The 15,458-nt window shown below is 41.0% G+C and overlaps 1 protein-coding gene across 1 annotated transcript; it reads left to right on the top strand.

Annotated features, from left to right (window-relative positions):
* The first annotated feature begins 874 nt into the window (after positions 1 to 874).
* LOC130921028 (triple functional domain protein-like) lies at positions 875 to 7,444 on the top strand. The gene is made up of 9 exons (XM_057844637.1): positions 875 to 1,013; positions 2,353 to 2,549; positions 2,637 to 2,786; positions 2,873 to 2,978; positions 3,831 to 3,946; positions 4,026 to 4,148; positions 4,225 to 4,386; positions 6,369 to 6,429; positions 7,270 to 7,444. The coding sequence occupies exons 1-9, from the start codon at positions 965 to 967 to the stop codon at positions 7,323 to 7,325; spliced, it is 1,020 nt and encodes a 339-aa protein (XP_057700620.1). The 5' UTR covers positions 875 to 964; the 3' UTR covers positions 7,326 to 7,444.
* The last annotated feature ends 8,014 nt before the right edge of the window (positions 7,445 to 15,458 follow it).

Raw genomic sequence — 15,458 nt, forward strand, 5'->3', positions numbered from 1 at the left:
AATTGGAGAAAAAAAAAACCACTGTGGAAAAAAGCTTTTTATCATAATAATACCTAATATTGCATTATTTTACAGTTTGAGGGCCATATTCCACAATTTGTCTATTTTTATCAAATGGTATTCATTTCAAAATACATGAACAAAAATTCAATGTTATGTATAAATTTAGATTATTAGTATTTGTATTTTTAAAAAAAAAAATCTATTATGACCTCACAGCTTTACTCGTTGGCTGCTATTGATGGCAATACACGCCCAGTCCGTTTTAACTGTTGAAATAGATTAGACCTGTATTGTCGTCAATTGGTGATTTCATTCATTTCCTGCTACTACTAACAACCACAACACATACTGGACTGTCTCAGAAAATTAGAATATTGTGTATTCTAATTTTCTGAGACAGTCCTGTACATTAATCCACCATTTAAAGCAGGGGTGTCCAAACTTTTTGCAAAGGGGACCAGATTTGGCGTGGTAAAAATGTGGGGGGCCGACCTTGGCTGACGTCCTTTACATAGAACAATATACAGGACTGTCTCAGAAAATTAGAATATTGTGTATTCTAATTTTCTGAGACAGTCCAGTGATCCATGACCTTGTTTGGCAGTGAATGAGTTAAACCAGTGATAATTTTGAATGGATGTCCAATGTAGTGCCACCTGTCCTGAAAGGGTTAAGAAAAAAAAATACTTTTTATTATTGGTAATGATGAATAAATAAAAAGAAAAAGAAATAAAAGACAGAAAAAAACAATTAGTTGAGTCATTGAAGTTCTCAAGTAGGATGTCCAGAGGAGGTGGCGCCAAAACATGATGACGTCACGAAAAGAGCAACTGGGCTCTGATGTCACGTGAGCATCTCAATAGCATCCAAAGGAGCAGGTGGGAATCGGTCAGATGCTGCATTCGAGTGCAAGCGATTCATCTGGACGTAGGCACGCGACTCATCTGGAGACATTTCTACCATGGAACACCTCACCTCTGAACTTTCTGCATTCGTTGAATGGCTGGGAGGTAAGTTTGATTAAACTTGTTTTATTTGCCAAACCTTTTTACGTCGTGCCTAATTGTTGTGAACTCCACCGTGTAAATTAGCGTTTTGGTCGCCATGCGTTCACGGAGAACTTTTCAATAGCTTAACGCTTTACAGCTAACATTTAGCAAACTTTTAACTGTCATTCAGACTTACCGAGTCAAAAATAACACTTTGAATATCGCGTCGCGTGAAATCGTTTGCACGCTTACTACATTTTAGAATTTAATATGGCAATATACATGCATATTTTCGTGTTTTTCTGCGCGTCGGTGATCATTAATCCTCGTTTTTCGGTCGATGCATCGCGGTTGTCCACTTCCGTTCAAATCTAAGAACGTGAACGTTATTCATGTCTACTGTAAAAACGAAATTTAGGGGGAGGATATATTGCGTTGTATGTGCTATCATTTGTACAACACTTTTCAGGTTAACGTTTAGATTGCCGTTATCTAGAGAAATTTGTTCAATTCAAATATTTCTTCACAATAAAATAGGCAATGAAATTTGCGAATAAGCTGCCGCCTAACCAGGATTTTTGTAGCGCAATCGTCCGTTAAAAAACAAACAAAAAAAAGAAAATCCTGCGAAACCCTGAAAAGAACTCTTCTATTTTATGAAAAGCGTTTTGTGGTTTTGCCTTTCACCAAATGCCACATGAATGGATGAAGATAAAGATCATTATAACATATATATATGTATCCAAAGAACATGAGTGCCCTCTGGTGGAGAAAATAGTTCCTAGATTGAATAGTGAATAGTTCCTTCAAAATTACTATTATGAAATGAAAAGGATCATATCTCCGGTTTTCCGTGGTCAATCGGTGCCAAATAAAAACTAGAAGAGAGGTTAAAATCCGCGCTTTCGACTCATGTTGAGGGCAGCGCTCTATGTCAAATACTTCATTTTTTACGGTGCTTTAAAGACACCACATGATTGAACAGGCTGGCGTGAACATAGAACGGCAACCTTGCATCTGATTGGTATAAAAGGAGTAATGTGATTTTGTTACGACGTCTCATTGGTGAAATTGATAGAGCTACTCTAGGCATCGCTGGCAAAAAATGAATAAATCAATCTAATATGTTGAGTAAAGAGGAAAAATGTAATGACTCTTGTGTAAAAGTAACAGAGTAAGGGTAGTGTTTTTCCTTCACAAATCAAGTAAAAGTAAAAAGCATAGCTTGGTAAAACTACTCTTCGAAGTACATTTTTCTCAAAAAGTTACTCAAGTAAATGTCACGGAGTACATGTAATGTGTACTACCCACTTCTGATCATTGGTTGCTCATCCATGTTCTCATCTCTTATTGACTTTAGAGTACCTACCAGAGCTTACTGCTGGTTCATCAGAAGGCCGAGGCTCTGCAATCGGGATGACTACTTCTAATGACATGGATTTGAAAATGGACAACACTGAGAATAAGACAACTAACTGGCTGCAGCTGTTGCGCAAAACAGACAGCAACCGCAAAGTGGTCATTGCCTCTCTGGCTTTCCACAAGACCTGGGCACAGGTAGGTAGACAGTTTTGGAAGCCCCCCCCCTAAAAAACTTGGATCATACAAATTATATTCACAATCATACTTATTTTCAACTTACAGGTATGTCGTCTGCTGGAAGGCCTGGAGCAGGAGTATAAGAGGATGGAGGACTGGTGCTGCCCAACAGGCAAACCTGACTCAAGCGCTCAGTTGGACCATGTAACTTCCGTGATCAGTAAACACCTGAAACAGAAGGAATTCTTCCTCAAGGTTGAAATCACACCATTAAATATTTAAGCAGAGTTCATACAATGTTGCATGTCTAATCTGCCGTAATTGTGTTTTCCCTAATACAGGCCTGCACGTTAACCAAGGGCATCGCAGGGATCTTCTACCAGTACGTAGTGAGGAACGGCGCTACAATGGGAAGGCTCAGTGACGACCAAGAAGAGCATTTTACAGGTCAGTTTGGAGGATAACATTTTCTTATCTATATATAGCTCTAAGGAGCATTCAAAGTTGATGGGCGGGGCTGAAATACCCAATATTAGTAGTTTGATTTTCTATAAGTAATAATTTTCTAGCATTAGTAACAACTCACAAATGTAATGAACAAATAATGCTGTAATTCGCCAAAGTGAGTGGGATTAACAGAATTTAAAGATTATTTAACGTATGTAAAAATAAAAAAAAAAAAATTATTTAAATGGTTTGTAGCTTTTCTCTCAACTATCACTGAAGAGTGTAGCACTTTGAGTTTTGCCAACTACCCAGTAAGGTAAGTAGCTATTGGCGATCCTAAAAGTTTCATCACCAAATTTGCATAACTGACAATTTGCATTTCATTGTAATGGACGCTGGAGGAGAGAGGAATCAAAAAGTGAGTTAAAAAGCACCCAAAATAAGTTTAGAACTACAAATGAACGCTAACATTTTTTTTAACATAGCCAAACTAAATGGACCAGAAGTACAATACAGTACAAAAAGAAATGATGGTAACTTGTCGTTAGATTTGTCGCTTGCTGCTTATGACAAAAAAAAACTCGCCAGATTTAGCGAGAAAATTGCCAAGTTGGCAACACTGAACACTATAAAACTCACTTACACTTTAATAAATGACACTTGATTCTAAAATTTTTGAATAGAGGAACGTTAAAATAGCACTATGATCTCTTAGGTTAACGCTCAAACTGCTTGCCGAAGGCACTAGGGAATACAGTATACTAGCTGAATTTTACGGTAATGATTTAAATGGAACATCTTGCATCTATATAATACTTTCCTAACAGGTGGGTGTTTTTTTTCTTTTTATAGGTATCTTGAATGATTTGTGTGTGAGAGAGAACCGTGTCCTCAGTTTATGGAATGCCAGAAAGCAGCAACTGGACCAGTGTCTGCAGTTTTTGATGTTTGAACGCCGTGCCATACAGGTGACTGAGTTAGAAATCATTAGTTTCAACCAGTCAACATTGTGTGACTTGACCAAAAACAACAACTTTTTGTCTTTAGGCCCAGGAGAGAATACAAGAAATGGGCGAGGTTTACCTGTCGATGCACTACTCCACCGGCTCAGGCATCAGATTCAGGCAGGAGCTGCTGAAGGAGAAGGAAAACCTTAACATCATCAGCAAGGTAGGTTCCGCGTCACACCCTCATCTCAATGTTTGGATGCAAGCATTCAAAAATGGTCTTATTGGCTCCTCCACAGCAAATTGAAGAATGCGTTAAGCTTCTCATCCAACTGGCGGACGGGTACTGCGCAAAAGGACACAGCCATGCCGGCAAGATGAAAACATGTGTTTTGGCAGTTGACCGGTGCTACCAGGATTTGAACCGGCGAATGGAAAAGCACCGCTGCAGCTTGGAGAAAGTAAGTCTAATTTGACAATGATACCAGCTATGAAGCTTTTTCAACGGTGTACAAGCTACACAAGGGGTATGATGTCTATCACTATCAATGGCAGTGAATGAGTTAAGGGCAACTAGCAAATAAATAATAGGGATATTGCAACAAATGTATTTATAGTGGTACTCAGAAAATTCGAATATCCTGAAAAGGTTGTTGGATTTCTGCAATTCAACTTAAAAGATGAATTTGACATATTAAATGAATGAATAAAACGCAAAAGATTGTATTTCTGGCTCAATAAAATTTTTCTTCCATGTTAAATTTCCAAAATAAAACAACTTTCACTTGATATTTTAATTTTAATTTTTATTGCGCATGCGCAATAGTTCCTTCTTTAGAATTGTTGATTATTATTAATAAATACAAAAATATATAAATACATGTGCAATAATCTTATTGTAACATGTATTTGTTACATGTTTTGATGCATTTTTATAGATTATAAAAGATTTATGTCTGAATTTTGGGGCGCTTGGAAAAGATTCGAGCATTTACATTTACAACGTGTCTCTACTTACAGACACAGAACCAATGGTTTTGTAAGTAGAGGTACCACTGTACATTGAAGTACCTTTAATCTATAATGCAACAATAAAACATGTACAGAAACTAATCTTTGACAAGTTATTGCAATAATATAAAATAAAGAAATTAAGAATACAAGGATAAATGAAGAGAGAAACAAGGGAGAAACTCTGGGAAAATAATCTAATAAAGTGCTAAATGCCAGCAGCATCTTCCCAAATCGAACTAGTCAAGTCATCTGGTGAAAATTCTTCTAGTTTTAGTATTACAATATACAGTGGTACCTCTACATACGAAGTTAATCCGTTCCAGGAGCTTGTTTGTAAGTCGAAATGGTCGTATGTCGAGCAGGATTTTCCCATAGGAATACATTATAATTCCATTAATTCGTTCCACAGCCCAAAAACCTGCACTAAATCCTTAAAAAATACTGCTGGTACTATTACAAATGGCAATTACATATAGCAAAACAAATAAATAATAAATAAAAATCGGATTAATAATATAATAATAATAATAATTCCTTTAATAGTGTAACGAAATGGGTTCTAATAAGGCGGACGTTTTTTTCTGTACCTGAAGGCACCGCGGCGCTGACGTGACAAAGAGGGAGGGGAGCGGGTGAAAGTTTACTTTCGCTTTCAATGCTTTCTTGAGAACATCGTCAATTGCGGCAGACAGCAGGCGTTTTGTGTTGAATAAGTTGTGAAAGAAATGCTGAAAACGTGGCGAAGCTGGCGATTTCTCTGGAGATGTTACCACAATAAGAATTGTCAGCTTAACTTATAAAGACTGGCGAACGATGGTCGGAGGAGGACCGTGGAGATGTATTGTTGAGCCATTTCACGGATGCCCACCCTACGCTCATATTTTTCTGTCATTTGCATCTTTATTTAGAAGGTAAGCGTCAACTTTTTCCTTGTTTCACCACCTGTACCAACCTTTTCTGAAACCTGTGTTGATTTGTCACACAAGAAAATCCGCCGTGCATTCGTCTGCGGTGCTGCCATTGTCGTCGTATTTCGAGCATGTCGTCGGATGTAGAAACAAATGGCGAGTCAAATTTTACGTTGGATGTCGAAAAGTTCGTGTGTCGAAGCGATCGTATGTAGAGGTACCACTGTACTGTATATCGCAAACACCCAAAAAGTCACAATGTCAGTTTTTTTCCAATATTGTTCAGCCCTAATGTAGGCTGAAGTCAAGCTTATTGTGCGTGCGTATGATATTTTCATAATTTGCTGCGGGTCAAAAAAAAACCGGGCAGTTGGCCCACGGGCCATAGTTTGGACACCACTAATCTAAATAAAAGTGACTTGACTGACTAAATTGTGATAACTTGTAAGACTGCAAAAATCATACAGCATATTACTAACTCAAAACAATAAATTCCTCACTGTTTCTTGGTCTGTTTCTAGTTGACTGGCGCTAAGTACTTGGCTGCCCATTACACCAGGGAGAAGAAGCATGAAGGTAACGGTAAGTTAAATAAGGTCTTCTTTTGGCGTAGGGCACTTTTACAACTGTACAATGGAACCTCTGAAATGGAATGTTCCAAAAGTGATACTATGGAAGCCAGTTGAAGCATTTATTTGATATACTCTTGATATGGAGCTTAAGGGTCTATGTACGAGCACACTCTTTGGCCTAACTAATAGGACAATTAGTGCACTAGTACCAGCATGGACGTGCTTTTTGTTTTTTGTTTTCCCATCCTACGCTATGATATTTCTGCACACATAGAACACCTACCATATATACTAACGTAGAGGTCGCACCCCTAGTTTGTAGTTAAAAAAGAAGGCATTTTACTGTAGATTGACCTTAAGTTCGATATAAGTTGCAATATAGACTGTTTTTGGGCCAATTTTCTTTACCAATATGACTGAAACACAAAGCACGGTACATTTTGATTTAAAGACTATATTTTCATTATTTGACACTTGCAGCTTTGGCTGTTGGTTGTATATTATTTGGACCTTAACTTGCCTGTATAGTTAGTGTAAGTAGCTAATACTAAGTTGTATGCTTTTAAAGTTTAACGACGGTCTAAATTGGGAAATGGTCAGAGAGAGGACAACATGTCGGGCGTATAGAAAAATGTCATTAAAACAATTGCGAGTATATACAGTACATGTTTATTCGACAAGCAAAAATTATTATGGGTCTTGTACTCGGATCCTCAAAGATTTGGACGTTACATTGCGCAGTCTTAAACTGGAGTGTCAAGGAACAGGTAGATGACACGATATCACCTATAAAATCTGGGGGGGGGTTTATGTAAGAACGAGCAGAGTTGACAGATGTTTTGTCTTTTAGGTCCCAGTTTGCAAAAGTGGCTTAACAAAAGCGTGTGGTGCCCAAACCGTAATTAAGAAGTACGGTGAGGTGAGGTGGCTGGCAACAAGTACAAGAAGAGAGTTTTGCCGAAGAGATCCCCTCTTGGGACCCAACTGTAAATTGTAAAATGTAAAAAACAACTGTATAGCTGTATGGTACCTGTCCAAAAAGTCAACTTTTCATTTATTTTTGTACTTTTTGGGCTTTTATACTAATGTATATATTTTTGTATATAGTTGTGTATTTTCCTAAATAAATTGCCGTTTGTATGTGTAACTGAATGTTTTTGGTCTCGTTTGAAAACTTTAGTGTTATTGCTTATCGGGGGCCATAATGAGTGTATTTCTGTGTTTGTTCATTTTAATTTTATTCATTTTATTATGTTATTATTAAGATTTGATTAATTTGAAAAATTTAGGAAATTAAAACAAATACACTTTATTTTTTTGGGGCCGTAACGAAAGTGTATTTCTCATTTTGATTTAATTCTTGTTCTTGATTAATTTTTGTCATTAACATTTTATAAATGCATATATTAATTAAAAATATATGTAAAAAATAAAATACAAATAATATAATAATAATTGAGAATGTATAAGTATTTTTTTAAATACAGAAATTAGAAAGTTAATAAACCTTCAAAATGAGTGGCATTTTGCAGGTCACGTGCACTATAATAGAAATAAATAGTTGCATGCAGGCTTACGGCAGGTGTAAAGTGCATAATACAGCAAACGCCCAAGTACTACTTCACCTTTGGTTGCTGATTTTATTCAGCCATCCGTGAAACCGACCCATAAATGACCATTTCAGGCATAAATTATGATTTTATTTTTCATTCTTGAACATCATTATCATTTAACTCATTAGGAATCATTGATAATCCTAGACGTCTAATCCATTTTGACTAGGATGGGCGAATAAACAAATGTCTACAATGAACACTGAAAGATGAGCATTCAGATATGGGGCAAGATTTGTAAAGCAGCTTTGCTGAAGAAGACGGCAACATTTAGTCACATCTCGTGCCACACAGTGTTTAAAACTCTTCTGCAAATTTACCACAATATTTTGCAACTTCAATATTTATTTCTAAATAAGTATAAAACCTAAATGTTTAAACTCTAGAACCAAATATTTAATTCAAATCTGAATGTGAAATCTAAATATTAGAATTAAATATAAAACCTAAATCTTAAATATAAATTGTAAATCTAAAATCTCTTAAATCTAGCTCTCTTAAATTTAGATTTAAGATTTGGTTTTAGGATTTAGATATAATATTTAGATTTTAAATTTATACTTCTGGATTTAAACATTTCAGTGTAACACTTATTATTCAGACTACTCACCCTACTTAAATTGCTAAATATTGTTGTAAATATGTTGCTGTAATCTTCGCATGTGCCAAATGGCGCCCCATATTGACGTACAGTCCTACTAGTTTAAATGAATTGGGCGTCTGTTGCCGTCAATAGCATGCAATGAGTTAATACTAATTGATGCTAGAATTTTACTTGGGGCCGTAACCAGAGTGTTTTTCAGTTTTTAGTCTTAAAAATGCGGTGAAAGTAATTAAATACATATACGCTCAAAAAAATGAAACATAGTATGTATGCAAGAACCTTATTTACACACAACTGCTCTAAGTCACATACTATGTAGTTGAATGAAAAATGCCCAAATGATTTAAGTAAGACTTAATAAACTACTTGAACAAGTTAAGCAATTTCTATTCAAACCTTTTCCACGGAAAAATGTGTCATCACCTTGTGTTTTCTTTCAACAGGAGTGAGTATTTTAAATATTCATTGTGATATTATGAGTGGGGGACCATAGTGCAGAAATGGGGTTAACTAGCAATTGTACCCTACTGTTGCACTCACAAGAGGTAACAGCGGGACTTTGCATCTCTTAAGTAAGGACAGAAGTCAGGACTCAGGTACACAATCATGTGCTTTTTCTCAACCGAACACACTCCACCTATTTACAGACAACGCTATTTACAGTGGTGGTGTCACTTCACCCATAAGTCTTTGCGCCTGCTTTGTTTTTTGACACGTGCACTTAAACTGGGTGTGACTGATTAACTCTGCTAGAACATTTAACTCTGCTAGGTGTGTCTGTGTTAAACTCACTTAAATGACAACGCGCCAAGAACGATCGAAACACTGCTAGTGTGAAAACAACACCCAAATCAACACCGATCAACTAAAAAATAATTTACACCCAAAAAAGTCAACTCCACAGATTTTGCTGTGTACAGCAACAGAGGGACAAAAGTCATACAATTTGATTAGTCACGTTACATAAATATGAAGCAATGCTTTTTCACAAATGTTTTAATTGATTCTCTTACATGAGAAATACAACAATGGGTTCAGCAATTTGTAAAGACACAAAGCTAATATGTATATATAATGAAAAACACCTATTTAAAATTGAATTTTATTTGATTTAATCACGTTACTTGAAGCATTGTTTTTTCTTAAGTGTTTTAATTGACTGTCTTACATTATAAATAGAACAATAGATTCATTAGTTTGTAAAGACACAAAGCCAATATCTATATACAATGATAAACGCCTATTTAACCCCTTCAGACCCAAACGATGCACTTTGTTCTGGTGTTTGAGTAGAGTAAAAATCAGCGGAGATTTTTTTTTTTTTTTTTTTTTTTGCCCAGCAAAAAAATGCGGGTCTGAAGGAGTTACAAATTAATTTTATCCTATTTAATCACATGACATATACAGTATATTAAGCAATGCTTTTCATAATTGTTTTAATGGACTCTTCTACATAAAATAATGCATGTTAATTTTTTGAGTGTGTGTATAGATATACATTGCTGGCCAAAAGTATTGGCACCCCTACAATTTTGTCATATAATGCTCAATTTCTCCCAATAAATGATTGCAATTACAAATGCCGTGGTTGCAATAGCTTCATTTATTTTGCTTGCAATGAAAAAACACAAAAGAGAATGAAAAAAACATTAAATCATTATCATTTTACCTAAAACTCAAAAAATGGGCCTGACAAAAGTATTGTTCTATGGGATTTAGGTCTGGACTCATTGCTGGCCACTTTAGAAGTCTCCAGTGCTTTCTCCCAATCAATTTTCTAGTGCTTTTTGAAGTGAGTTTCAGGTCACTGTCCTGCTGGAAGACCCATGACCTCTGAGGGAGACCCAGCCTTCTCTCACTGGGCCCTACATTATTAGTCTTCAGACTTCATAATGCCATGCATACGGTCAAGCAAACCAGTGCCAGAGGCAGCAAAGCAACGCCAAAACATCAGGGAACCTCTGCCATGTTTGACTGTGGGGACTGTGTTCTTTTCTTTGAAGGCCTTGTCTTTTTTTTCCACTTTAAACTCTATGTTGATGCCTTTTCCCAAAAAGCTCTACTTGTCATCTGACCAGAGAACATTCTTTCAAAACATTTTTGGCTTTCTCAGCAAATTTTGACAAACACTAACCTGGCTATTTAATGTCTCTGGGTCAGAAGTGGGGTCTTCCTGGGTCCCTTTTCATTGAGATGGTGACGGATAGTACGGGTTAACACTGTTGTACCCTCGGACTGCAGGACAGCTTAAACTTGTTTGGATGTTAGTCGAGGTTCTTTATCCACTAAGTTTTCTTTTCCGTCCACATCTAAGGAGGTTTGCCACAGTGCCCTGGGCGTTAAACAATTTTGCTTCTCAAGTCCTCAGATAGTTCTTTGGTCTTCTTTCTTTTCTCCATGCTCAATGTGGTACACACAAGGACACAGGACAGAGGTTGAGTCATCTTTAATCAATTTTAAATGGCTGCAAGTGTGATTTAGTTACTGCCACCACTTGTCATGTGCCACCGGTAAGTAACAGGTGCTGTTCATTACACAAATTAGAGAAGCATCACATGATTTTTCAAAGGGTGCCAATACTTTTGTCCGGCCCATTTTTGGAGTTTTGTGTAAAATGATAATGAATTAAAAAAAAAAAAAATCGTTCTCTTTTGTGTTTTTTTATTGTAAGAAAAATAAATGAAGATATTACTACCGAAACATTTGTAATTGCAATCATTTTCTGGGAGAAATTGAGCATTATCTGACATAATTACAGGGGTGCCAATACTTTTGGCCAGCAGTGTAGGAAAGATGCAATGTATGGGATTGAATGCATTATTTATTGTATATGCGTGAGAGAATAAAGAAACTAATGCCAATTGTTTGTTGTTTGGAATTTTATATACGTATATAAGGGTGAACCTGAGGCTCCGTGTTCTTATGATTGTAGTATTATTTCGCTATTGTTATTAGGTGACGTCGGAGTGACAAGCTGTTTGCCCTCTGATAACGAGAAACAATAGTTGCCAGTCATTTTCTTTAAAAATTACAAATAAGAAAAACTCAAACGATAATATGATTCAGGGGGACTTGAAGGAATGTGACTTTTTAGGCAGATTGCCGGAATCACGCCAAGTCCATCCATCCATCCATCCATCCATTATCTTCCGCTTATTCTGGGGTCGGGTCGCCGGGGCAGCAGCTTTAGCAGGGAAGCCCAGACTTCCCTCTCCCCAGCCACTTCAGTCAGCTCCTCCGGCGGGATTCCAAGGCGTTCCCAGGTCAGCCGAGCGACATAGTCTCTCCAGCGTGTCCTGGGTCGACCCCGGGGCCTCCCGCCGGTGGGACATGCCCGGAACCCCTCTCCAGGGAGGCGTCCAGGAGGCATCCGAACCAGATGCCCGAGCCACCTCAACTGGCTCCTCTCAACGCGGAGGAATAACGGCTCGACACCAAGCCCCTCCCGGATGACCGAGCTTCTCACTTGATCACTAAGGGAGAGCCCGGACACCCTGTGGAGGAAACTCATTTCGGCCGCTTGTATCCGGGATCTTGTTCTTTCGGTCACGACCCACAGCTCGTGACCATAGGTGAGGGTAGGAACGTAGATTGACCGGTAAATCGAGAGCTTCGCCTTTTGGCTCAGCTCCTTCTTCACCACAACGGACCGGTGCAGAGTCTGCATCACTGCAGACACTGCACCGATCCGCCTATCAATCTCCCGCTCCCTCCTACCCTCACTCGTGAACAATACCCCAAGATACAGTACTTGAACTCCTCCACTTGGGGCAGGATCTCAACCCCGACCCGGAGAGGGCATGCCACCCTTTTCCGGCTGAGGACCATGGTCTCGGATTTGAAGGTGCTGATCTTCATCCCAACCGCTTCACACTCGGCTGCAAACCGCTCCAGTGAGAGTTGGAGGTCACGGCTTGATGAAGCCAACAGCATCACATCATCTGCAAAAAGCAGAGATGCAATGCTGAGGCCACCAAACCGGACACCCTCAACGCTTCGGCTGCGCCTAGAAATTCTGTCCATAAAAATTATGAACAGAATCGGTGACAATGGGCAGCCTTGGCAGAGTCCAATCCTCACTGGGAACGAATTCGACTTACTGCCGGCAATGCGGACCAGACTCTGACACCGGTCGTACAGGGACCGAACAGCCCTTACCAAGGGGCTCGATACCCCGTACTCCCGGAGCACCCTCCACAGGACTCCCCTAGGCACACGGTCGAACGCCTTCTCCAAATCCACAAAACACATGTAGACTGGTTGGGCGAACTCCCATGCACCCTCGAGGACCCTGCCGAGGGTGTAGAGCTGGTCCACTGTTCCACGGCCGGGACGAAAACCACACTGCTCCTCCTGAATCCGAGATTCGACTTCCCGACGGACCCTCCTCTCCAGCATCCCTGAATAGACTTTACCGGGGAGGCTGAGGAGTGTGATCCCTTTATAATTGGAACACACCCTCCGGTCCCCCTTTTTAAAATGGGGGACCACCACCCGGGTCTGCCAATCCAGAGGCACTGTCCCCGATGTCCACGCGATGTTGTAGAGGCGTGTCAGCCATGACAGCTCCACAACATCCAGAGCCTTTAGGAACTCCGGGCGGATCTCATCGACCCCCGGGGGCTTGCCACCGAGGAGCTTTCCAACAACCTCAGTGACTTCAACCCCAGAGATTGGAGAGCCCACCTCGGAGTCCCCAGACTCTGCTCCCCCCCAAGAGTGGCGTGTCAGTGGGATTGAGGAGGTCTTCGAAGTATTCTCCCCACCGACTAACGACATCCCGAGTCGAGGTCAGCAGTACCCCATCTTCACTATACAGAGTGTTAATGGTGCACTGCTTTCCTCTCATCAGACACCGGATGGTGGACCAGAATTTCCTCGAAGCCGCCCGGAAGTCGTTTTCCATGGCCTCACCAAACTCCTCCCATGTCCGAGTTTTTGCCTCGGCGACCACCGAAGCTGCAGCCCGCTTGGCCAGCCGGTACCTGTCAGCTGCCTCTGGAGTCCCACAGGCCAAAAAGGCCCGGTAGGCCTCCTTCTTCAGGTTGACGGCATCCCTTACCGCTGGTGTCCACCAGCGGGTTCGGGGATTGCCGCCACAACAGGCACCAACTACCTTACGGCCACAACTCCGATCGGCTGCCTCAACAATGGAGGTGCGGAACATGGCCCACTCGGACTCAATGTCCCCCACCTCCCCTGGGACAAGGGTGAAGTTCTGCCGGAGGTGGGTGTTAAAGCTCTTTCTGACAGGGGATTCTGCCAGACGTTCCCAGCAGACACTCACAATACGTTTGGGCCTGCCAGGTCTGGGCAGCATCTTCACCCGCCATCGGAGCCAACACACCACCAACTGGTGATCAGTTGACAGCTCCGCCCCTCTCTGCACCAGAGTGTCCAAAACATGCGGCCGCAAGTCTGATGACACGATTGCAAAGTTGATCATCGAACTGCGGCCTAGGGTGTCCTGGTGCCAAGTGCACATATGGATACCCTTATGTTTGAACATGGTGTTTGTTATGGACAAACCGTGACGAGCACAGAAGTCCAATAACAAAACACCACTCGGGTTCTGATCGGGGGGGTCATTCCTCCCAATCACGCCCCTCCAGGTCTCACTGTCGTTGCCCACGTGAGCGTTAAAGTCCCCCAGAAGAACGAGGGAGTCCCCAGAGGGAGCGCTCTCCAGCACACCCTCCAAGGACTTCAAAAAGGGTGGCTACTCTGAACTGCTGTTCGGTGCATAAGCGCAAACAACAGTCAGAACCCGTCCTCCCACCTGAAGGCGGAGGGAAGCTACCCTCTCGTCTACCGGGGTGAACCCCAACGTACAAGCGCCAAGCCGGGGGACAATAAGAATGCCCACACCTGCTCGGCGCCTCTCACCGTGGGCAACTCCAGAGTGGAAGAGAGTCCAACCCCTCTCGAGAGGATTGGTACCAGAACCCAAGCTGTGTGTGGAGTAGAGTCCGACTATATGTAGTCGGAACTTCTCTGCCTCGCACACCAGCTCGGGCTCCTTCCCTGCCAGAGAGGTGACATTCCATGTCCCAAGAGTTAGCTTCTGCAGCTGGGAGTCGGACCACCAAGGCCACCGCCTTTGGCTGCCGCCCAACTCCCTACGCACCCGACCCCTTTGGCCCATCCCACAGGTGGTAAGCCCATGGGAAGGGGAACCCACGTTGCCTTTTCGGGCTGTGCCCGGCCGGGCCCCATGGGGACAGGCCCGGCCACCAGAAGCTTGCCTTCGAGCCCCACCTCCAGGCCTGGCTCCAGTGAGGGGCCCCGGTAACCCGCGTCCGGGCAAGGGAAACTTGAGTTCATTTGTTTTACTCATTATAGGGGTCCTTTTGATCCATGCTTTGTCTGGCCCCTCACCTAGGACCTGTTTGCCATGGGTGACCCTGCCAGGGGCTTAAAGCCCCAGACAACATAGCTCCTCGGATCATTGGGACACGCAAACCCCTCCACCACGATAAGGTGACGACTCACGGAGGGGGTGTAAACATTTTTTTTGTACTTTTATTTTAAGTCAAGAAATTGTTTTGTTAAAATGTATTTTTATTTAATCAGAATGTCAATTGTATTTTTGTTTGGTTAAAAGAAAACCAACTTTACCACCTTCGACCTGCCTTGTACTTGACCGACATTAATAAATAAACCCATGCTTGTATGAAAATAATAATTGTGGAGCTTCAAGATTTGTATTTGAGGACCCCTGGTCTATGACCTTATTTGGCAGTGAATGAGTTAAGCTAATGACTTTTGAATGGATGTCCACCGTAGTGCTCCTGTGCTGAAAGCCTGAAAGGGTTAAAAAAA

This window comes from Corythoichthys intestinalis, chromosome 8 (assembly GCF_030265065.1).
Source record: "Corythoichthys intestinalis isolate RoL2023-P3 chromosome 8, ASM3026506v1, whole genome shotgun sequence".
Lineage (NCBI taxonomy): Eukaryota > Metazoa > Chordata > Actinopteri > Syngnathiformes > Syngnathidae > Corythoichthys > Corythoichthys intestinalis.

Coding starts and splice junctions, on each gene's coding strand:
- LOC130921028 (XM_057844637.1), top strand. CDS start 965: ATGGAACACCTCACCTCTGAACTTTCTGCATTCGTTGAATGGCTGGGA. Junction 1,014..2,352: donor ATTCGTTGAATGGCTGGGAG/GTAAGTTTGATT, acceptor TATTGACTTTAG/AGTACCTACCAGAGCTTACT. Junction 2,787..2,872: donor AGAAGGAATTCTTCCTCAAG/GTTGAAATCACA, acceptor TCCCTAATACAG/GCCTGCACGTTAACCAAGGG.